This window comes from Tupaia chinensis, unplaced genomic scaffold (genome assembly GCF_000334495.1).
Source record: "Tupaia chinensis unplaced genomic scaffold, TupChi_1.0 Scaffold138060_1, whole genome shotgun sequence".
NCBI classification, from domain to species: Eukaryota; Metazoa; Chordata; class Mammalia; order Scandentia; family Tupaiidae; genus Tupaia; species Tupaia belangeri.
The window spans coordinates 2038083-2061818 of NW_006197961.1; the positions used below are offsets into that span (position 1 = coordinate 2038083).

General features: G+C 47.7%; 1 protein-coding gene across 2 annotated transcripts; it reads left to right on the forward strand.

Annotated features, from left to right (window-relative positions):
• Positions 1 to 5386: 5386 nt before the first annotated feature.
• Positions 5387 to 20305, forward strand: CLEC17A (C-type lectin domain containing 17A). Of its 2 annotated transcripts, XM_027776772.1 has the most exons (12): positions 5387 to 5487; positions 5623 to 5694; positions 8383 to 8415; positions 8497 to 8547; positions 8627 to 8662; positions 9280 to 9321; positions 10750 to 10890; positions 10976 to 11038; positions 12483 to 12578; positions 12788 to 12939; positions 17880 to 17989; positions 19971 to 20305. In XM_027776772.1, exons 1-12 carry the CDS (start codon positions 5445 to 5447, stop codon positions 20101 to 20103), a joined length of 972 nt encoding a protein of 323 aa, XP_027632573.1. In that variant the 5' UTR covers positions 5387 to 5444; the 3' UTR covers positions 20104 to 20305. The 2 variants fall into 2 exon arrangements, with proteins under 2 accessions (XP_027632573.1, XP_006161116.1); XM_006161054.2 differs by lacking the exon at positions 8627 to 8662.
• The last annotated feature ends 3431 nt before the right edge of the window (positions 20306 to 23736 follow it).

Here is a 23736-nt window from a genome sequence, read left to right on the forward strand (position 1 = left end):
CCCCTGGGAACACATGGGCCCTAAGGCAACAAAACCTCTTAAAAAAAAAAAACCAAACAAACCTATTGGAAAAATGGAATTAAGCTATGAGTATATACGCCAGCAGATGGCGTAGCAGTTACGCGGTTGAACTCCCACAATACCATGTTTTGAATCCCAGACCCTATGGGGACCTGGTGGCTTAAAACTCACCCTGGACATGTGTAGTTGAGTGCCCAAGATCCTGGGAATAGAACGGAGGAGAAGGGATTGCAGTGTGGCCATCCTCTCTGGGCGGGGGCAGGGGATTTCTCACTTTCCCTCTCACTGTCTCTGTCTCTCTCTCTACACAGCGAGTGCACATGCAAACTCCTCTTAAAAAGAAAAGAAAGAAAAAAGTACGAGTTTATTTTGGTGCAAACATTTTTTGAAATCCACGCATAGTTTTTTTTTTTTCTTCTAATTCTCATTTCCCCTTACCTTTTTTTAATTTTAATTTTTAAATTTTATTTGCTATAGGACGTGTGCTGGAGACAGAGACAGAGAGAGAAAGGGAAAGTGAGAAAGCACCTCCAGGGGGAACAGCCGCGCTGCAATCCTTTCTGCATTCTCCTCTCGGGATTTTGAGCACACGCACACAGGCCTGGCATTGCCTCCCAAGATACACAAAGTTGGTCGTGTGCGATGAGCTACCTTAGTCACCACGCCACCTGGATGTCTCCCTCCACTCCCCCTGGGGGGGTACTTTCTAGCTACAAGGGACAAACAAAAATGGTTACTGTGGGGACCAGCAGTTAGCGTAATGGCTATGTCGCTGAATTCCCATGTAGTCGACTGCAGTTCGAGTCCCAGACCTGGTGGCCACATCAGGCGTCTGTGTGCAGTGCCCAAGATCCCGAGAGGAGAATGGAGGAGAAGGGATTGTGGTGTGGCCATCCCCCTTGGGGGATGATTTCTCGCTTTCTATCTCTCTGTCTCTCTCTATCTTTCTGGAGAGTGCATGTGCCCTATAGCAAAACAAAACAAAACAAAACAAAACAAAATGAAAAACAAAAAAAATAAAAAAAACCTCTCCAAAAAAAAGAAAAAAAAAAAGGGTTACTCTGAGCAGCCATTTGATTGGCGCTGGAAGAATTCAAGCCAGGGATGGGAGCCGACGCTCCTTCTCCCCTAAGATCCAGGGACTTCTGGACCAGCAGTTGGTATAATGGCTATGTCGCTGGACTCCCATGTAGTCGACTGTGGTTCAAGTCCCAGACCCGGTGTCTTAAACTCACGCCGGGCGCGTGTGCGTGTGTGCCCAAGATCCCGAGAGGAGAATGGAGGAGAAGGGATTGCGGCGTGGCCATCCCCCTGGGGGGTGATTTCTCGCTTTCTGTCTCTTGATCTCTCTTTGTCTTTCTGGCGAGAGCATGTGCCCTATAGCAAAGACCTCTTCAAAAAAGAACAAAAAAAAAAAAAATAAAAAGATCCAGGGACTTCCCCCCAACCTGGGGACCGATGAGGGAGAAGGACGTTGGCCAGGAGAGGGCTGATCTCTGTCACCCGTGAGCCATACCCTTCCTGTTTGATCTCTACCAACCAAGTGACAAGGAGCCCTTCCTGTGTTCCCCGCCCACCACCCCCAGGGGCCCTGGTGTTTTGGCCTGCCTTCCCAGGCAGGGGTTGGGTTGGCGGTCTGTGACCAGAGCAGCCTCAGAGGCCTCACATGGGGACAGGGGTGAGGAAGGAAATTCTGGGGGCGTGTCTACACCCAGCACAGTCTGGTGAATGGGAGACCGGATGTGTGGGGTAATTATTCAGCTCTGGGAAGGAGGGAAAACAAGTCAATGGGGCTTCACCCGAAAACCCCTGGGGAAAGCCTCCTATCAGGCAGGCGGACCCGGGGCCTCTAATCCCAGTGGGGGGCTGAGGTGCCTGGAAATTTCTGCTGTCTGCCTTGAGGGTGGGTGACTGTCTGGTGTTGGAGAGATGAGGGAGGCCGGAGGGGCCAGGCTCTGGGGCTGGCCTTAGTCAGGGTTTGACAGACAGGATGGTTGCTCATTCATTCAACAAACTTTCCTTCCTTCCTTCTTCCCCCTTCTTCCTTCTTTCTCTTTCTTTCTTCTTTCTTTTTTAATTGCTAGAGGACACATGTATACCCCAGAGAGAAATAGAGAGAAGAGGGACCAGCAGTTGGCGTCATGGCTATGTCGCTGGACTCCCATGTAGTTGACTGCAGTTCGAGTCCTGGACCCAGTGGCTTAAACTCACGCCGGGCGCGTGTGCGTGCATGCCCGAGATCCCGAGAGGAGAATGGAGGAGAAGGGATTGCGGCGTGGCCATCTCCCCTGGGGGGTGATTTCTCGCTTTCTGTCTCTATGTCTCTCTTGGTCTTTTTGGCGAGTGCATGCGCCCTATAGCAAAAACAAACAAACAAACAAACAAACCTCTAAAAAAAATAGAAGTAGAGAGAAGAGAGGGAGAAAGCACCCTCCCAGTGGGGCGTGGTCACTCTCACACAATTCCTTCTCCTCTGTTCTCCTATGGGACATGAGCATGCATATGCCTGGCATAGCTTTCAAGTCTCTGGGTCTGGGACTCGAACTCACACTGTGCAGTTGGCCATGTGAAATGCAGAGTGAGAGGGAGAGAGAGAAAGAGAGCAGAGAAGAGGGAGAATGTGCCCCCCCCCCATCATGAGGCATGGTCATGCCACAATCCCTTTTCCATTTCTCCCTCCTGTCAGGACTTACTTGGGGCCACGCACATCTGCCCAGCACGTTTGCCAAGCCACTGGAGGCAGTTTGTTTGCTTATTTATTTAAAGGTTTTTGCTATATGGTGCATGCGCTTACCAGAGAGACAGAGAGACAGGAAGTGAGAAATCACCCCCCAGGGGGGATGGCCATGCCGCAATCCCTTCTCCTCCATTCTCCTTTCGGGGTCTTGGCCTTCTCACATGGCTACTGTATCACACAGCAGTGACCTACCGCCTGAGCCAATGAGGTTGGGCTAGGGAGCTTTTGATGACAGAGAAACATTCTGTCCTTTTGGCCTACTCACCCATCCCTGACCCTCCTCTTCTCCCCTCCGCTCCCCTGTCCCCATGTCTCTTTGGAGCTGACCCTGCACACACCCCCCTGGAAGCTGAGGGTCCCTGCATGTGCTCAGCAGGTGTTCACTGAGCAAGTAGACTCTTCCTCTTCGATCTGCCACCCCCCTCTCTAGACCGGCACCGTCACACCTGCCCCTCAGGCAGGAGGGAAGGTTCTATGACCTCAAGCCAACACTGGGGGAAAGCCCAGCCCCAGGGCGATCTTTCCGTGGAAAGGGAGGCTGAGGGGCGCTGGCCCATCTGTGCTGGGGAAGGTTTTCCACTGATGTGGACGGAATGGTTCGTATTGAGACTGTCAGGTGAGAAATAGATTCCATCTTTTTTTTTTTTTTAAATAGGTTTTTGCTATAGGGTGCATGTGCTCGCCAGACAGAGAGAGAGAGACAGAGAGACAGCAAGCACGAAATCACCCCCCAGGGAGATGGCCACACCGCAATCCCTCCTCCTCCATTCTCCTCTCAGGATCTTGGGCACCCACGCACACGCACCTGGCGTGAGTTTTAAGCCACCGGGTCCGGGACGCGAACCGTGGTTGACTACGTGGGAGTCCAGAGACATAGCCATTATGCTAACTGCTGGTCCCACATAGATTCCATCTTGTCCAAACTCCTCTGGGTCTGAATCTGTTTTGGCAACCCAACCTAATGAACACTACACTATAATATATACATAATAAGTATCTAAATATATACTATAAATATAAATAAATATATGCTATATATTATATACCTAATAAATATATACTATAATATATTCTATAGTATATATAATATCAATAGAACATTGTACTAACATTGTTATACCATACAATACCATACAAACATTATCATATTAAAATTACATGAATATTTATTGTATTAAATAAAATAATATTAACATAATACAATAATAATAAATAATACAGTAAATAATATTATTATGGTAATATAATTATATTCTATAATTATTAATTAACTTTTTTTTGGGAGAGATTTTTGCTATAGGGTGCGTGTGCTCGCCAGAAAGACAGAGACAGAGAGACAGAAAGTGAGAAATCACCCCCCAGGGGGGATGGCCACGCCACAATCTCTTCTCCTCCATTCTCCTCTTGGGATCTTGGGCACGCACGCACACATGCCTGGCGTGAATTTTAAGCCACCGGGTCCAGGACTCGAACCACGGTCGGCTACATGGGAGTCCAGCGACATAGCCATTACGCTAACTGCTGGTTCCTTAATTAATGATTAATCAAGTCACATCAATACATTAGTAATCATACATAATATATTAACATAATAATTAATAACAAATAACGGAATTATATAAAGATTAATCATTAAATTATTATATTAACGTAATTAACAATTAAATAATTTAGTCATATTATGGTTTATGGACATAATGATTAATAAGTGATAAAATTACGTCAATATAGTAATAATTAAATAATATAGTTATATTAATATAGTAATAACACAATATAATGTTATCCTTATAGTAATTAATGATTAATCAATAAAATAATAGAATGATATTAATATGCTACAATATCCATATAGTAATTAATAAGTAAATAATGTCATTGCATGATATTAATATAGTGATATAATGATAATATTGCAGATATGTTATAGCATATATGATAATAGAGATAAAACACTGGGCACATGTGTGTGCATGCCCAAGAATTCCAGAGGAGGGACCAGCAGTTAGCGTAATGGCTATGTCGCTGGACTCCCATGTAGTCGACCGTGGTTCGAGTCCCCGAGGAGAATGGAGGAGAAGGGATTGGGGCCATCCCCCCTGGGGGGTGATTTCTCGCTTTCTATCTCTCTGTCTCTGTCTGTCTGTCTGGTGAGTGCACGCGCCCTATAGCAAAAACCTCTCCAAAAGAAAAAAAAAAAAAAAAAAAAAGAATCCCAGAGGAGGATGAGGAGAACGGATTGTGGTGTGGCCATTCCGCCTGGAAGGTGATTTCTCACTCCCGTCTCTTCCATCTCTCTGTATTCAGTGCATGCTTTGTAAAAATAAGAACCCAGCCAGGTCTCCGAAGGAAGGCCCTTACCCGTGTTTTCCGCCCAGGCCTTTGAGCTCTGTAGGCGCACACCTGCAGGGACTGTTGCTATTACTCTTTCTGTGTAGGAGTCCAGTGTGGGGAGAAAGGCATGCACTCGTGTGTGTGTGTGTGTGTGTGTGTGTGTGTGTGTGTGCATGCGTGGATGTGCTGGGGGCGGTGGGAACCATCGGGCGTTCCCTTTGAGATGAATTTGCATGCGCTTGACTTCTAAAGAGAAAGGGAACCGAGAGAGCTGACACCTGAGTGGGAGGAACGAGGGGTAGAAGCTGGCAACTTCTGGTCGCACCTCTCAGACTCGGCACGAGCCCCAGCCATGCACCCTTTCTATACTAACACCGGATGCCCCACTCGACCAGGTATGGCCTTGGTCAGGCTTGGGCTGGGGTCTGGGGAATGGGTGCAGTCCCTTCTGGGGCAACTGGGGCCGTAGACCAGGGTCTAGGGATGGAGGGAGAAATGGGATGGACCCTGACTTGCCCTTCCTCTGGCAGGGACCAGGGAGGAGGAGGATGATGATTATGAGAACTCGGCCCCACCCTACAAGGACCTTCCTCCCAAACCAGGTGAGAGGACTTCTCGAAGGCCAGATGTGTGGGTTCGGGGATGGAGGGAACACAGCCAGCTCCTGCTGACCACGGGAACTCCGAAACCCACAGCCTGGAGCATCTGTCAGCCTGCTGGGGAAGGTCATTCTGGGCACAGCCTTGGGTGAGCAGAGCCGATAGGAGAGGGACCAAGAGATTGGGGAATTGAGGACGCCATCTGCAATGGCAGGGGAGACAGGGCTAGAGGAGGGGACACTGGAGTGAGACTTTAGGAGCATTTGCCAGGAAGAGAAGCCCAGGGAAGAAATGAATGGGTGGGCATTCAATCCCTGGGACATAAAAGCCAGTGTTTGAGAATTGGTGGGTATATGGCTGGCCCTCCAATTTCCACGGATGTACACCCAATGTCCAGGGCTCAGCTAGACTTGAGTGGCCTGGGGCTGGCCCAGGGTTTAACATGAGCCTTGTTAAGAGTCTGATAAAGGGGACCAGCAGTTAGCAGCGTAATGGCTATGTCGCTGGAATCCCACGTAGTCGACTGCAGTTCACGTTCCGAACCCGGTGGCTTAAAACTCACACCAGGCACGTGTGCGTGCGTGCCCAAGATCCCAAGAGGAGAATGGAGGAGAAGGGATTGCGGCGTGGCCATCCCCCCGGGGGGTGATTTCTCACTTTGTGTTTCTCTGTCTCTCTCTGTCTTTCTGGTGAGTGCACGCGCCCTATAGCAAAAACCTCTCAAAAAAAAAAAAAAAAAGAATCTGGATAAGGGGCTATAAAAGGAGACTTTTGAGAGGTTCCCCAAATTAACTCCACCAGGGACCTGCAGGTTACAAGAGGCTCGTGGGGTCCAGGTGGATGGTGCAGCTTTGGCATATTTGGACAGGAGCTAGGGTTGGGGCTCTGTGTCTCTCATGTCTGGGTCCAGAGTGGGGCCACCCTGGGAGGACTAGGGATACTGTGGGGTTTCCTCTGAGGTAGGAGTTGAAGTGGGCTATGACATTTAAAACAATAAATCCTAATGTAATTTTTATATTAATTTTGTAAATGTTAATTAATTCATTCAGTTTGACCAGAGAGGGACAGAGAGAAAGAGAGAAAGCGAGAAAGCAAGTTGCCAGGTCTGGGACTTGAACCATGGTTAGCCATGTGAGAGTCCAGTGCCCTTAACCACCATGACACCTGCTGGCCCCGAATTTATTTATTTATTTATTTATTGAGAGTTTTTTTGCTATAGGATGCGTGTGCTCGCCAGAAAGACAGAGAGAGAGACAGAGAGACAGAAAGCAAGAAGAAATCACCCCCCAGGGGGACGACCACACTGCAATCCCTTCTCCTCCATTCTCCTCTCAGGATCTTGGGCATGCATCCAGTGTGAATTTAAGCCACCGGTCTGGGACTCGAACCATGGTGGACTACATGGGAGTCCAGTGACATAGGCATTACGCTAACTGCTGGTTCCCTAAATTTAATTTTTTAAATGGTTTTTGCCATAGGGCATGTGCGCTTGGCAGAGAGGAGAGAGAGAGACAGAGGGAGATGGGGGAGGGAAGGTGAGAAATGAGCACCCAGGGGGGATGGCCATGTTGGAATCCTTTCATTCTCCTCTTGGAGTTTCGGGCACTCATACACAGGCACCTAGCACGATTTCGAACTGCCAGGTCCCAGACTCGAACCTCACTTGGCTGTGTAAGACTCTGGAGCCTTAACTATCCCAGTATCTGCTGGCCTGTCAAATTTAATTGTAACTTTAAAAAAAATGTAAAAATTTGTGTATGCGCCCACTGGAGAAAAACAGAAACTGAGAGGGAAAGTGAGAAAGCACCCTCCAGAGAGATGGTCACACCTCAGTCCCTTTCCTCGCGATTTTTCTCGCACCTACTATTTTTTTTTTAAAGAATTATTTTATTTAACTTTATCATTTATTTATTTTAATTGGACCAGAAAAAACAGAGTGAGCGAGTGTGAGAGAGAAAGTGAGAAAGCAAGCTGCCAGGTCCAGGACTTGAGCTGTGGTTGACCATGTGGGTGTCCAGCATCCTTAACCGCCATGCCGTCTGCTGGCCCACACCTGCTGTTTTTCAAGCTTCTGGGATTGGGATTTGAACTGCAATTGACCATGTGGAACCTGGCTCCCTTAACCACTAGACTTCTGGGCTGGCTCATAACCTTATTTCTTTTTTTTTTAGAGATTTTTGCTGTAGGGCATGTGTGCTCATCAGTGGCACAGAGACAGAGAAAGAGAAAGGAAGAAATCACCCTCCTTGTCCCCACATGGGGGATGGCCATGCCACAATTCATTCTCCTCTGTTCTCTTCCTGGAATTTTGGGCACACGTATGCACTTGGTGTGAGTTTCAAGCCACTGGGTCTGGGACTCAAACCATGGTTGGCCATGGGGGAGTCCAGCGCCTTAACCACCATGCCACCTGCCAGCCCCTATAAACTTGTTTCTATTGTTTTCTCTCTTTTTAAAAAATTTTTATTTATTCATTCATTTATTTTAATGTGGAGAGAGAGAGAGAGAGAGAGAGAGAGAGAGAGAGAGATAGAAAGCAAGCCGCCACCCGGTCTGGGACTCAAACCCTGGGCAGCCAAGAGTGTCCAGCGCCTTAACCACCACGCCACCTGCTGGCCTCCCCTCTATCAGTTTCTTTGATCTCCTTTCCATCCTCAGACCAGCCCTGATCCTGGTATTTCTCTTCTCCAGGTTCGAGGGCTCCACCACGACCTCCACGGGCAGGTGAGCAGGGGTGGGGGTCCCGGAGACCCAGTGCCAACTTTGCCCTGCTCTGAGCCTGAACAAACATTCCTCCCTCCTCAGGAAGGAAGACAGAGAACCCCCCGCTACCTAGCAAGTCCCCAAAATTGACAGGTAAGAGCCTCGGGCTGGGATTTTCTCACTCAGCTGGTCAAAGCTCTGTGTGGTCTATGTTTTTTCCATTCCCTTCCAGGCTTGGAGTTCACCCCTGTAACCCACACATCTCCTGGTAAGCAGTGGAAAAACCCTTTATGTAATTGTTTAGTTATTTATTTATTGAGAGAGATTTTTGCTGTAGAGCGCGTGGGTTTGCTGGAGAGACAGAGAGGGAGAAAGCAAAAAAACTAACCCTCCCTCACCCCCTCCGGGGGATAGCCACGCTGGAATCTCCTCTTCTCCCCCATTATCTTCTTGGGATTTTGAGCATGCACACACACGTGCCCGATATTTCACATGCTGGGGTCTGGGACTCGAACCATGATTGGCCACGTGGAAGTCAAACATCTGGTTTTATTTTTTTTTTGCCAAATAATTATTTTGTTTAAATTTATTTATCTGTCTATCTATTTATTTATTTAAATTTGACCAGAGAGGGAGAGAGAGAAAGAGAGAGAGAGAAAGAGAGAGAGAGAGAGAGAGAGAGAGAGAGAGAGAGAGAGAGAGAAAGCCGCCAGGGCGTGAACTTGGACTTGAACCATGATCGGCCATGTGGGAGTCCAATACCCTTAACCACACAGCACCTGCTGGTCCCTGGAGTCCAACATCTTAACCACTGTGCCACCTGCTGGCGCCCTGGAAGACAGTGTTTTGGCACCTACTGAATAACCCTTTTCCGCCTTCTCCCAGGTATTGATCTGGAGCCCCCCTCGTCCCAGCCAACCCTAACCTGTAAGTCCTCATCTCCTTCCGTGTCTCCCACTGCCCCCTGGTGGTGGCCAGTGGATTTGGTTCCGATCTGCAGCTCCAGGATGAAACCCTGGGCCATGAAAACTTCTATTACAAGCCGCTTCTTCCAGCGTACTTGCTGGCCCCCAGTGATCCAGGGTGTCTCCTGAGTGCTCTTCAGGTCCCAGTTCATCCTTTCTTCTTTCTTCTTTTTCTTAAAGAGATTTTTGCTATAGGGTGCTGTGCTCACCGGAGAGACACAGAGAGAGAGAGAGACAGAGACAGAAAGTGAAAAACTACCCCCCCCCCAGGGGGGATGGCAACCCAGCCATCCCTTCTCCTCCATTCTTCTCTTGGGATTTTGGGCATGCACGCACACACGTCTAGCATGTTTTGAGATGCTGGGTCTGGGACTCAAACCACGGTTGGTCATATGGAGTCCAGTGCTGTAACTATTATGCCACCTGCTGTTCCTCCCCCCTTTAAAAACTGTTTTATTATTATTATTATTATTATCATGTTTTAGTTTTTGCTATGGGGTACATGTGCTCACTGGAGAGAGAGAGAGAGAAATGAGAAAGCATCCCCCAGGGTGGATGGCAGTGCTGCAATTCTCTTCCCTCCATTCTCTTCTTGGGATTTGCATAAGATTGCATGCCCAAAGTGTTTTTCAAGCCACCAGGCCTGGGACTTGAACCATGCAGTTGGCCATGTGAAATCTAGCACCTTAATCACCACTCCACCTGCTGGCCCCTGGGGCTGGGGTTTGAAACGCAGTCAGCCATGTGGGATCCAGCTCCCTTAACCACCAGACCCTGGGGCCAGCCCACATCATAGATATTAAGAGCAGAGTTGGTGGGGGCCAGCAGGTGGTAGGGTGGTTGAGACGATGGATTCTCACATGGCTGACCGTGGTTTGAGTCCTGGATCTGGTGGCTTGCTCTCTCACTTTCCCTCTCTCTTTCCACCCCCCCACCCCGGATCAAATGAAAAATAAGTAAATAAAATTAGATAAAAAATTCTGTAAAAAATGAAAAGAGCAGAGTTGGGTTGAAGTCACATACTACCTCACCACACTTGAATTTATTTATTTAGAGAGATTTTTGCTATAGTTTTTTGCTATATGTGTGCTTGCTGGAAAGACAGAGAGATACAGAGACAGAGAGAGAGAAATCACCCCCCTGGGGGGGGGATGGCCATGCTGCAATCCCTCCTCCATTCTCCTCTGAGACACACATGCACACGTGCCTGGCGTGAGTTTAAGCCACCGGGTCTGGGACTCAAACCATGGTCAACCAGTGGGAGTCCATTGATAGAACCACTCTGCCAGCTGCTGGCCCCTGTCCTGCTCTTGGATAAATGTTCACGGGTTCCGTCCTCACTCTCTAAAGCACTCCTATTGGGTTGTCTGTCTCCATCCCACGCTCCCAGCTACTCCAGTGCCCTGGATTGGTCAGAAGTCTGGGGGTCCCAGGTGCTACCAGGAAGAGAGAGTGATGCCATACCTGTGTATGCTGGTGGTGACCTCACTGCTCCTGAGTTGCATCGGTCTCACTGTGACCCTGGTTAAGTGTGAGTAGGACCAGGATCGGGCATGGAGTGAGGCTGGGGAGGGGGCAAAGGAGGACATGGGTGTAAGCTGGATTCTCCCTCATAGACCAGGAGGTGGTGGAAGAGCTGAGGATGGTCACCTTGCAGCAGAAGGCGTGGCGAGCAAATGGTGAGTGCTTTCTGTCATCCTGTCATGCTGTGCTTGTTGACCATGGACACTGTCCTCAACCCATCTCCAAGACCAGCCGTGTCCCCGTCTTTGTGAGGCATTGTTCTGAGTACCAGGGGAAATGATAAGGACATCAGACACAGTCCCTGTCCCTGTGGAGAGTGAGTGTGTATGGGTGTGTGTGTGTATGTCTTTAGATCTCCCCTGTCCAATATGGCGGCCATGGGCACTTGAATCATAGCAAATCTTGGGGACCACCAGATGGCATAATGGTTACGTTGCTGGACTCCCATGTAGTTGACCGCAGTTTAAGTCCCAGACCTGGTGGATTAAACTCACACTGGATGTGTGTGCGTGTGTGCCCAAGATCCCGAGAGGAGAATGGAGAAGGGATTGTGGCATGGCCATCCCCCTTGGGGAGCTCGAGCTCCTCCAAGCTTACCCCTTAGTGTGCTAAGTACCCTTTCCCAACATACTTGCTTTGAGGGTGGTCTCTGCTGTGCTGCCTCCTTCTCCCCTGCAATGGGTACTGAATTACCTTCTTCCTTTAAAACTCACCTCCTCCTGGATGCTCACTATTCCCACTCTTCCTCAAATTCCAGGGATTGATTCCCACCCCCCCAAGCCACTCTAGAACCCCATGGACATCTGAACACGTAGTGTTTTGAGTTCTAGCATGACCTGCTAGAACATGGATGCAGTGGGGATCACATCTCCCTCTCTCTCTCTCATCTGTCTATCGAGATACCATCTCTTTCTCTTTTTTAGTGTTTTTTGCCTAAGGTTATGTGTGCTTGTGTGTGTGTGTGTGTGTGTGTGTGTGTGTGAGAGAGAGAGAGAGAGAGAGAGAGAGAGAGAGAGAGACATGGAAAGTAAGACTTCATCCCCAGGGGGCATGGCCATGCTGCAATCCCTTCTCCTTTAATGGCCGTGCTGCAATACCTTCTCCTTTATTCTCCTCCCAGAATCTTAGGCATGCATACACAAGTGCCTGGCATGAGTTTCAAGCTACTGGGTCCAGGACTTGAATCATGGTTGGCCATGTGGAGTCCAGCAACATAACTGCTTTGCTATCTGCTGGTCCCTAGATACCATCTCTTCCATGAGTAATAGAGACACACACACAGAGAAAGAAAGACACATACACACACACACATACACACACCACTTCTAACAGTATCCCAATGCTCTGATCCATCCCCAGGCTCAGCCAGCCCCAGATCATAGGTGTGTGCATGCCTGGTCTACTCAAAGTGGTCTCTAGATATGAACCAGCAACCTTCCAAGGGGTCCACCTTGACGAGTGTTGTGTTTTACCCCTGTGCCACTGTATAGCCCTGGAAGTACGACTATTTCTTTTCTCTTATGTGTCTAAAGTTCGTGGTGGGTGGGTAAGTAGGTAAGGTTCTGGGTCTCTAATTCTCATGCTTATCCCTTCTGACAGTGACTGGCATGGCGGGACTAGCTGGCCTGAAGAAGGACATTGACCATGTAAGAGGTGACATGAATCAATCCCTGGTGGAGCTTCGGAGTTTGCTACGTGAGTAAGACTCAGGGAACTTCTCAGAGATGGGGGATGTGGTAGAGAAGGCACATTGCACAGCTCCATGGGGGTGATTCTGTGAAGTCTATGTGAATAGTCCTTACCTGGATTTGTACAGTGCACAACCTGTACTGCTGTTATATGGCATACCATGTTCATGGTCCTGGCTCTGGGGCCACCCTGACAGCATCTTATTCTGTCCCCAGACTGCACCAAGGTCACTTGTCCTGATGGCTGGCTCCCTTTTGAGGGTAAATGTTACTACTTCTCCATAACCACTAAGTCGTGGGATGGAGCCCGGACGTTCTGCCAGGAGAATTACTCTCACTTGGTCATCATCAGTAGCCCTGCTGAGCAGGTGAGCATTTCCTACAAAGCCCTTGAGAACCAGCAGAGCCAGTCTGCCTCCTTCCCTTTCCTGGATGGGGAGAAATTGAAATGGCTTTCAAGCTACTAAAACTTTAATAGCAAGCTCTGTGGACACAGTATAATGCAGGCTATGTTAGGAGGCCAGCAGATCATGTAGAGGTTAAGGTGCTGCATCTCATATGACTAGCTATGTGGTTTGAGTTCTGGACCTAGTGGCTTGAAAATTACACCAGAATGGGGCCAGCAGGTGGTGTGGTAGTTGAGGCACTGGACTTCCCATGTGCTTGACCATGGTTTGACTTCTGGACCTGGTGGCTATAAGGTGGATGTACTTGCTAGAGAGAGACAGAAACAGTAAGAAGGAAAATTAGAAGTCACCCCCTAGAGGGGACGACCATACCACAATCCCTTCTCTTCCATTCTCCTTCTGGGATTTTGGGCATGTACGCACACGGGCCACATGAGTCTTGCCCCCACCACCTTTCTTCCCACCCCTCCCCCTGAGATATTTTTGCTATAGGGTATATATTCTCACTGGGAATACAGGGAGACAGAAAGTGAGAACTCACCCCTGGAGGGACAGTCACACCACAATTCCTTTTCCTTCATTCTTCTCTTGGAATTTTTTTGGGTGCACACACACACACATCCAGCATGAGTTTCAAGCTGCTGGGTCTGGGACTTGAACTGCAGTGGGCCAGGTGGGAGTCCAGTGGCTTAACCACTACATTACCTGCTGGCCCCTATCATAACACTCTTTGATTAGTTTTTACATAATTTATCTTTTCTGATCTTTCCCCTTTTGATCCTATCTGTGTCATTATTTATTTTCAAAAGATTACTTATTAAACTTTATTTATTATTGGGCCAGCAAGACATGTTCATGTGAGAAAGAGAGAAAACATGAGAAGGCAAGCTGCTAGGTCTGGGGACTTGAACCATGATTGGCCATGTGGGAATCCAGCGTCTTAACCACCATACCACCTGCTGGATTCAAGTGTCATTATATTTAAAGTGGGTTTCTTGTAGATAGTATATTGCTGAGTCTTGGATTTTTAACATCTGATCAGATAATCTCTGACTTTTAATTGATATTTTTAAACTATTTACATTTAATACAATTATTCATTTGGGTCTACATTATTATTATTATCATTATTATCAAAAAGGTAGTTATTAATTTATTCTGAGAAATGGAGGGAGAGAGGCCCAACAGGATTTTAATATCATTATCCATCCACCTCTAGCCTCAGTCAGCCCTGGATCATGTGCATGTGTGCTTGGCATACCTGGTCTCTGGACACAAATCTACATGGATCAGTGTCACAGAGAGTCTCATTGTCACTGACCCACCATCCGGTCACCCATCTTATTAGTTTTTGCTTTATGACTCCTCTGGTTTTTTTTTTTTAATCCCTCTATTTTATAATATCATTTGTAAAAGTATTTATTTTATTTTATTTTATTATTTTTTTGAGAGGTTTTTGCTATAGGGTGCGTGCGCTCGCCAGACAGACAGAGAGAGATAGAGAGACAGAAAGCGAGAAATCAGCCCCCAGGGGGATGGCCATGCCGCAATCCCTTCTCCATTCTCCTCTTGGGATATTGGACACGCACGCACACGCACCGGGTGTGAGTTTTAAGCCACCGGGTCCAGGACTCCAACAGCGGTCAACTATGTGGGAGTCCAGCGACATAGCCATTATGCTAACTGCTGGTCCCCTCCCTCTTTTTAAAAAAAAAAAAAAAAGAATTGTTGGGGCTGGCAGGTGGCATGGTGGTTAAGGCGCTGGACTCCCACATGGCTGACTATGGCTCAAATCCCAGACCTGGAGGCTTGCTTTCTCACTTTCCTTCTCTCTCTCTTGCTCTGTCTCTGTCTGGTCTCATTAAAATAAGTAAGTAAATACATAGATTTAAATAAAAGAATTCTTTTAATACAAATAATTCTTTATTTAATTTTATTTATTATTATTAATCTGACCAGAGAGAGCCAGAGAGAGAGAGGGAAAGTGAGAAAGCAAGCTGTCAGGTCTGGGTCTCAGACTGCAATCAGCCATGTGGGAGTCCTGCACCGTAACCACCATGCCACCTGCTGGTCCCCAGGCTTGAGTTTCTGAAACACCAAAGCGAGATGTCCACTTCTCCCCACTTTCATTCTTGCTCCCCTCCTTTCCTGAAGCAGTGAACTGACGCAGAATATGGCTTCAAGTGTTGGTGGGGGTGTGGTGGTTAAGGTGGTGGATCCCATATGACTGACTGCATGGTTCAAGTCCCAGACTTAGTGTTTTTGAAAATATACTGGGCATGTATGTGTGTCCAAAATACCTAGAGGAGAATTGAAGAACGAATTGCAGTGGGGCCATCCTCCCGTGAGGGGGCGGTGATTTCTCACTTTCTCTCTCTCTTTCTCTCTCTGGAGAGCTCATGCACTTCGTAGCAAAAAAAAAAAAAAAGTTAGAATGTTAGGATACCACAGTATTTTAACATAGGGGGGACCAGCAGGTGGTATAGTGGCTAAGGCGTTGGACTCCCACATGGTTGACTGCAGTTTGAGTCCCAGACCCGGTGGCTTGAAAATCACACTGAGTGCGTATGTGTGTGGGAAATCCCGAGAGGAGAATGGAGGAGAATGGAGGAGAAGGGATTGTGGTGTGGCCATTCCTCCTGAGGGGTGAATTCTCACTTTCTCTCCCTGTCACTGGTGAGTGCACATGCCTTGTGGCAAAAACCTAAAAGAAAATAAACGAGTACTATGGGGCCAGCAGTTGAAGGGTGGTGAAGGCGCAGGACTCCCACACAGCTGACTGGTTCAAGTCCTAGACCTGGCAGCTTGCTTTCTCACATTCCCTCTCACTCTGTTTCTTTCTAATAAATTAAAATGATAAAATAAAAACCAGCTAAAACGGCAACTTTTTCAGAATAAAAGAGAAAAAAATCTTAAAAAAAAAATAGTACTTTAGGGGCCGGCAGGTGGCATGGCGGTAAAAGGTGCTGGACTCCCACATGGCTGACCATGGTTTGAGTCCCAGACTTGGCGACTTGCTTTCTTACTTTCTCTCTCTCTCTCTGGCCAAAATTTAAGAAATAATAATAATAATAAGGACTAGGAGATGGCATAATGGTTAGTTCGCTGGACTCCCACATAGTCAACCGTGGTTCAAGTCCCAGACCCAATGGCTTAAAACTCCTGCCGGGTCCATGTGCATGCGTACTCAGAATCTTGAGAAATGATTGGAAGAGAAGGGATTGCGGTGTGGCCCTCCCCTGTGGGGTGATTTCTTCCTTTCTGTCTCTCTAGTGAATGCACATACCCTATAGCAAAAAAATCTCTCAAAAAAAGAAGTAAATAATAATAATTAATGAAGATAAATAAATAATTCTTTAAAAAAGTACTTTAAGCATTTTGGGAACCAGCAGTTAGCGTAATGGCTATGTCGCTGGGCTCCCACGTAGTCGAACACGGTTCGCATCCTGGACCCGGTGGCTTAAAACTCACTCCTCTCCCGAGAGGAGAATGGAGGAGAAGGGATTGTGGCGTGACCATCCCCTTCTGGGGGGTGATTTCTCGCTTTCTGTCTCTCTGTCTGTCTGGCGAGCACACGCGCCCTATAGCGAAAACCTCTCTCTCAAAAAAAAAAAAGTACTTTAAGCATTTTAACCCATTTAATCCTCACAACAGCCCTATGAGGAAGTAGGTACCATTATCAACACGTTTTACGGATGAGGCATGGAACAGCTCACAGGTTATGTCAGAAAGGAGGACAGTCATTTCCACCGCATGTGCAAAAGGCAGAAATGGGACCAGCAGGTGGCGTGGTGGTCGAGGCACTGGACTACCACATGGCCGACCGTGGTTTGAGTCCCAGACTTGATGGCTTGCCTTTTCACTTTCCTCTTTCTCTGGTCAAATTAAAAGCGAATAAGAAGGGCCCGGCAAGTGGCATGGTGGTTAAGGGCACTGGGCTCCCATGTGGTTGTCGTTTGAGTCCTGGACCTGGTGGCTTGCTTTCTCACTTTCCCTCTCTCTTTCTCTCTCACACACACTCTGTCCCTCTCTGGTCAAATTAAAGTAAATAGGGAACCAGCAGTTAGCGTAATGGCTAACTCCCACGTAGTTGACCGCGGTTCACGTCCCGGACCCGGTGGCTTAGAACTCACGCCGGGCGTGTGTGCGTGCGTGCCCAAGATCCCAAGAGGAGAACGGAGGAGAAGGGATTGCGACGTGACCATCCTCCCTGGGGGGTGATTTCTCGCTTTCTGTCTCTATGTCTCTCTCTGTCTGTCTGGCGAGCGCACGAACCTCTCCCCCCCAAAAAAATAAAAAAAAAAAAAAAATTAAAGTAAATAAATAAAGTTAAATAAAATAATTCTTAAAAAAAAGAAAGAAAAAATAAAATATTTATGATGATTTAATTTGATGAGAGAGAGGGAGAAAGAGAAGAAAGTGAGAAAGCAAGCCACCAGGTCTGGGACATGAACCATGGTTGACCATGAGGGAGTCCAACACCTCAACTACTATGCCATCTGTCAGCCTCCAGACATAAATACTTCTTATCTTTTTAAAAGAATTATTTTATTGAACTTTATTTTATTTATTTTAATTATTTATTTAATTTAATTTGACTAGAGAGGGGAAGAGAAAAAGAGAGAGAGAGAGAGAGGGAGAGAGAGCGAGTGTACCAGGTCCAGAACTCGAACCATAGTTGGTCAAGTGGGAGTCCAACACCTTAACCATCATACCACCTGCTGCCCCCCATAAATAATTCTTAAAAAAGGGGAAAGAAGGTGTGGATCTTGCTCTGTATACAATAGGGTGTGGGGGCAGTGTTCCCAGGCCCCGAGTGCATGTGATAGAGGATAGGTTTGCCCCTCCCCCAAGGGTTGTCTGGAAGAATTGGGGTGGCTGATTGGCATTTGTTCTTGTAGAATTTCGTGGCCAAGGTTCATGGCTCTCCACGAGTGTTTTGGCTGGGACTGAGTGACAAGGACCATGAAGGGGATTGGAGATGGTTGGATGGGACTCCTGTCACAATAAGGCAAGTGTCCTTGGGTCCTGGGGTCTGTCTGCTCCCTCTGTGTGACCAGGGTAAGAGGAAATGTGATGGGGCGTGTGATTGGAGGAGCCACAGTTGGTTCTTACTGGTATAGCTAATACCGATTTATTATTTTAAGAAGTTTTTTTGTCTTCGGGTGAGTGTGTTTGCCGGCGAAGGACAGTGAGAAGGATTGTGAAAAATCACTCCCGGGGGTTGGCCATGCTACAATCCCTTCTCCTCTATTCTCCTTCTGGAATCTTGGGCAGGCACACATGTACATGTGCCCCGTATGATTTTAAAACCACTGGGTCTGGGACTTGAACTGCAGTTGGCCATGTGGGAGGCCAGAGATGTAACCATTATCCCATCTGCTGGTCCCCTGATTTTTTTTTTTAAGAGAGTTTTGCTAAAGGGTATGTGCGCTCGCTGGAGGGACAGAGAGAGACAGAGAGACAGAAAGTGACAAATTGCCCCTCCCCCAGGGGGGTTGGCCATGCTGCAATCCCTTCTCCATTCTTCTCTGGGGATTTTGGGCACACATGCACATGCACCCGGCGTGAGTTTCAAACCTTCAGGTCTGGGATTTGAACTGTGGTCAGCCGCGTGGGAGTCCAGAGCCTTAACCACCATGCCACCTGCTGCCCCCATATTGATTTTAAATATAAGGGGGTCTCCAAAAACTTAATGGGAGGGCTGATCCTGTGGCATGGTGGTGAAGGGATTTGGATCCCACGTGACCGATGGTACTGTTTGAGTCCTGAACTGATGGCTCAGGAAAACATGCCAGGGAGACCGGCAGATGGCACAATGGTTACGTCATTGGACTCCCAAGTAGTTGATCATAGTTCTAGTCCTGGACCCAGTGATTTGAAACTCATGCTGGGTGTGTGTGTGTGTGTGTGTGCGTGCCCAAAATGATGGGAGGAGAGTGAAGGAGAAGGGATTGTGGTGTGGCCATGACCATCCCTGAGGGGCGACTTCTTGCTTTTGTCTGTCTCTCTCTGTCTCTCTGATGAGTGCATGTGCCCTATAGCACAAATCTCTCTCTCTAAAAAGGGAAAACATACCAGGGATGTGTGTGTGTGTGTGTGTGTGTGTGTGTGTGTCTCAAATCCTTTTCTTTGGAGAGGTTTTTGCTATAGGGCGCGTGCGCTCACCAGAAAGACAGAGAGAGACAGAGAGACAGAAAGCGAGAAATCACCCCCCAGGGGGGATGGCCATGCCGCAATCCCTTCTCCTCTTGGGATCTTGGGCACACATGCACATGCGCCCAGCGTGAGTTTAAGCCACCAGGTCTGGGACTCGAACTGTGGTCAACTACATGAGAATCCAGCGACATAGCCATGATGCCAACTGCTGGTCCCAGCATGTGTTTATTATTACCGTATTCTACAGAACGGTTTCTCTGCCCTAAAAATATCCTGTTTGGGCCAGCAGGTGGTGTGGTGGTTAAGGTGCTGGATACCCACAGGGCTGACCAGGATTCCAGCCCTGGAGCTGGAGGTCTTGAAAACCACACCCGTTGGGGTTGGAGGAGGGGCAGCAGAAGGTGGCATGGTGGTTAAGGGTGCCAGACTCCCACATGGCTGACCATGGTTTGAGTCCCGGACCTGGTAGCTTGCTTTCTCACTTTCCCTCCTCTCTCTCACTCTCACTCTGTCTCTCTCTGGTCAAAGAAAAATAAATAAATAAATAAAATAATTCTATGAAAAAGAAAGAAAATCACACCAGGTGTGTGCATGTGCGTGTGTGTGTGTGTGTGTGCGCGCCCCCAAAGTTCCGAGATGAGAAAGGAGAAGGGATTGCAGCGTGGTCATTCTCCTAGGGGGTGATTTCTCACTTCACCTGCCTCTGTCTCTCTCTGTCTCTCTTTCTGGCTAGTGCACATGCCCTGTGGCAAAAGCTTAAAAAATAAATAAATATATACAGAAAATAAAATCCCTTGTTCATTCCTTCCCTGCCTGTTTTTTCCTGAATCCAGCTTCTGGGACCCCCAGGAACCCAACAACTTGAACGATGAGGACTGTGGGAGCATAAATGGCGGTGGCACCTGGAATGACCTTTCTTGTTTCAAAACGACGTATTGGATTTGCGAGCGGAAATGCTCCTGTTGAACCCCAGGACTGGAGCTGGGAGTCCTTCAGAGTGACCCTCAGGGTTGAAGATGAGATTCTCTTTCCTCTTCAGGAACGGACATAGAGGTGTCTCAGAACAGGGTTAGTGGGACCAGCAGATGGCGAAGTGATTACATCGCTGGACTCCCACATGGCCAACTGCTGTTCGAATCCTGGACCTGGTGGCTTGAAACTCATGCTGGGCGCGTGTGCGTGCGTGCCTAAGATCCTGGGAGGAGAATGGAGGAGAAGGGATTGTAGCGTGGCCATTTCCCCTGGGAGGTGATTTCTCACTTTCCCTCTCTCTATCTCTATGTCTCTCTCTGGCAAGCACACAAAAACCTCTTAAAAACAAAACAAAACAAAACAGGACTAGTACCCCAAATGTAGCAGGTTCCTAGGGGTGTAAGTCAGGTTTGCACAGGTGGGGTGGTGAGCTGGAGAGACCCCTGATGCAGGGCTTGGTGCTAGGTGGTCTCCCAATTCTGGGACCGTAGGACATTCTCCAAATTCTGGACCATGGCTTTTGGGAAATAAGGGTGACCTGAGGGCTCTGGGTCTGATTGAGCCCACGTTAAAATACTCTGGGTCCTGGGACCAGCAGTTGGCAGAATGGCTATGTTGCTGGACTCCCATGTAGTCGACCACAGTTCGAGTCCCGGACCCGGTGGCTTAAACTCACACCGGGCGCGTGTGCGTGCATGCCCAAGATCCCGAGAGGAGAATGGAGGAGAAGGGATTGTGGCGTGGCGTGGCCATCCCCTTTGGGGGGTGATTTCTCACTTTCTGTCTCTCTCTGTCTTTCTGGCAAGCGCACACGCCCTATAGCAAAAACCTCTCCAAAAGAAAAAAAAATACCCTGGGCCCTTTGAAACATAATGATCTGAGACTTGCTCCCTCACCTCCGACTCCACGTAAACTTCCGGAAAGTGAGTGGCGCAACGTGATTCTTTTTTTTCTTTCATGTTAACATTTTATTTAAACCAGAACATGTACCATGCTTAATAAGACTGTCCAAAGTAAACATGCAATACGGACTAGCAGAAACTGAAAGCACAGTTTAATAAATTACGCTACGGGGACCAGCATGGGGTGTGGTGGTTAAGGGCGCTGGACTCCCATGTGGCCGACTGCGGTTCTAGTCCCAGACCTAGCAGCTTTCTTTCTTACTTTCCCTCTCTCTCTCTCTCTCTTTCACTCTGTCCTCTCTGGTGCAATTAAAATAAAGTGGATGACTATGGAAGACTTAATACTAAGCGAAGCAAGCCAGGCTATGAAAGACAGACTGTATGTCCCCACTCAGTATATACGGATTGTCTGCTCTCTAGAGCAGACACTGAAAGTTTGGAAGGAATAGTAACTAGGGAGGGCAGATGTAGGTACTAGAGAGACTGAGGACAGAGTAATCCAGAGGTGGGTATTAGAGAGAGAGAGGAGGAAGGAAGTGGGGGGAAAAACCCTCATACGTTTAACTGACAGAAAAATGAAGTAATTTGTTTATGATAACGTGTATGGTAACGTCTTGACTGATACGCACCGTGTTTGTGCTGGAAAAAGCAATACTGTGCATCGTAAAGATAAATAGTGATTTAAATGAAAATGAAAAAGATAAATACATTAAAAAAAACCTTCTAGAGTTGTGGTAGGCAGCTAGTTAGCCATGAGCGGGCAGCCGTAGGAGAAAAGCGAAAGGCTCATCTAGCTCCGGGTGCCAGGAGGGCGAGGCAATTTGCTGTCTTCCTTCCTTGAGGCCTGAGGGAAGCGCACAGGGATGATTCGTAGATTTTTCTCTTATCAAAAAGACCTAAGTAAGCGTTTTGGTCAATGCCCCAATTCCTATTAGGGCGATGGACTAATTGGGCAATCTAATTGGGGCAACCTGGCTCACACTGGGCATGCGCAATTAGGTGATCAAATTCCTCATTCTTTACCTGCGAGGAAGGTGCGCAGGTGCAGGAAAAGAACGTGAAGATTCAAATTTAAAGGAAGGACATAGGCAGCCTAAGGGGCCGCCCACTAATGAATATTCATGACCTCTAGTAATCAAAATAACCGTTAACTAGGACCAAGCGCGGTTTCCACCTGGCAATCTGCCCGCCCAACCATCTTTTTGGGTGTACTTTCTTTCTTCCCTTTCCTTTCTTTCTATTAAATCTTTTTTTTTTTTCCTACCTACTTCATTCGTGGTTGCAGTTCCATTTTGCGCCTAGGGACAGATCTCTAATTTTAGTGATCTGGACCCAAAGAACGAAGAACTTCACAATGCAGCTCGACACTTGCCCATCTGTTAACAGAGTCTTCCAGTTTGATTCAAGTGATGGGATCCATCTGGTTTCTCTTGAACAATTCCCACTGCGCCAAGAGCTGACCCACCTCCATGTCTCCTTCCACCTAGACGCCTGCCCCCTGATTCATCACCGCCCAGACCAGCCCTGTATACTTTTCATAGCCTCCAGAGTGGGAGGATATTGTCTTCTACCCAAGGGACTGTGGGTCACAAAGACTGTTTCTCTGGGGGTCAGGGGAAGTTCCCGCATGTTAGAAGAGGAAACTCCGGTTTCCTCTCGCACGTGTGATGAGAAATGCGGAAGGAGGAGGTTGTGGTCATGTCTAAATCAAGCCCGGGAGCCGGCCCTAACCTATCTCCCTTCTAGATTGCTTACAGTTATTGAATTACACCCAGACAGCGAAACATGGAAGGATCCTCTTGTACAGCTTGCTTTATTTTTTTAATTTAAAGATTTATTTATTTAATTTCATTTGTTATTTATTTATTTAGGCCAGAGAGACAGAAAAAGAGAAAAACAAAAGGGGGGGGGAGGGAGAAAGCAAGCTGTCAGGTTTGGGACTCGAACTGCGGTCAGCCATGTGGGAATCTAGCACCCTTAACCACCATGCCACCTGCTTGCCCCTCTTTTATAGTTTTGAGACAGGATGATCAAAGATTGGATGTTCTTGGTGAACAGAAATAATAATGTGTTTTCTTTCTTTCTTTCTTTCTTTCTTTCTTTCTTTCTTTCTTTCTTTTCTTTCTTTTTTTTTTTTTTTTCAGTTTTAGCTATATGACGTGTGTGTTTGCCAGAGGGAGACAGAGAGAGAGAGAGGGAAAGTGAGAAATTATCCCTTGGGGGGATGGCTACACCATGATCCATTCTCCTCCATTCCTTTTGGTAGTTTCTTTTTTGGGAGAAATTTTTCCTATAGGGCGCATGCACTCACCAGAAAGACAGAGACAGAGAGTTAGAAAGCGAGAAGTCACCCCCGCCCCCAGGAGGGATGGCCACGCCGCAATCCCTTCTCCTCCATTCTCCTCCCAGGATCTTGGGCACGCACGCACACACGCCCGGTGTGAGTTTAAGCCACTGGGTCCGGGACTCGAACCACGGTCGGCTACATGGAAGTCCAGTGACATAGCCATTACGCCAACTGCTGGTCCCTCATTTATCTTTTTAAAATTTGACCAGAGGGAGACAGGAGAGAGAGAGAGAGAGAGAGAGAGAGAGAGAGAGAGGAGAAAGTGAGAAAGCAAGCTGCCAGGTCTGGGCCTCAAACCCCAGTCAGCCATGTGGAAGTCCAGTGCCCCAACCACCACACCACCTGCTGGCCCCACATGGTCAATCTTTTTTTTTTTTT

Coding starts and splice junctions, on each gene's coding strand:
- CLEC17A (XM_027776772.1), top strand. CDS start 5,445: ATGCACCCTTTCTATACTAACACCGGATGCCCCACTCGACCAG. Junction 5,695..8,382: donor GGACCTTCCTCCCAAACCAG/GTGAGAGGACTT, acceptor TCTCTTCTCCAG/GTTCGAGGGCTCCACCACGA. Junction 12,579..12,787: donor GGAGCTTCGGAGTTTGCTAC/GTGAGTAAGACT, acceptor TTCTGTCCCCAG/ACTGCACCAAGGTCACTTGT.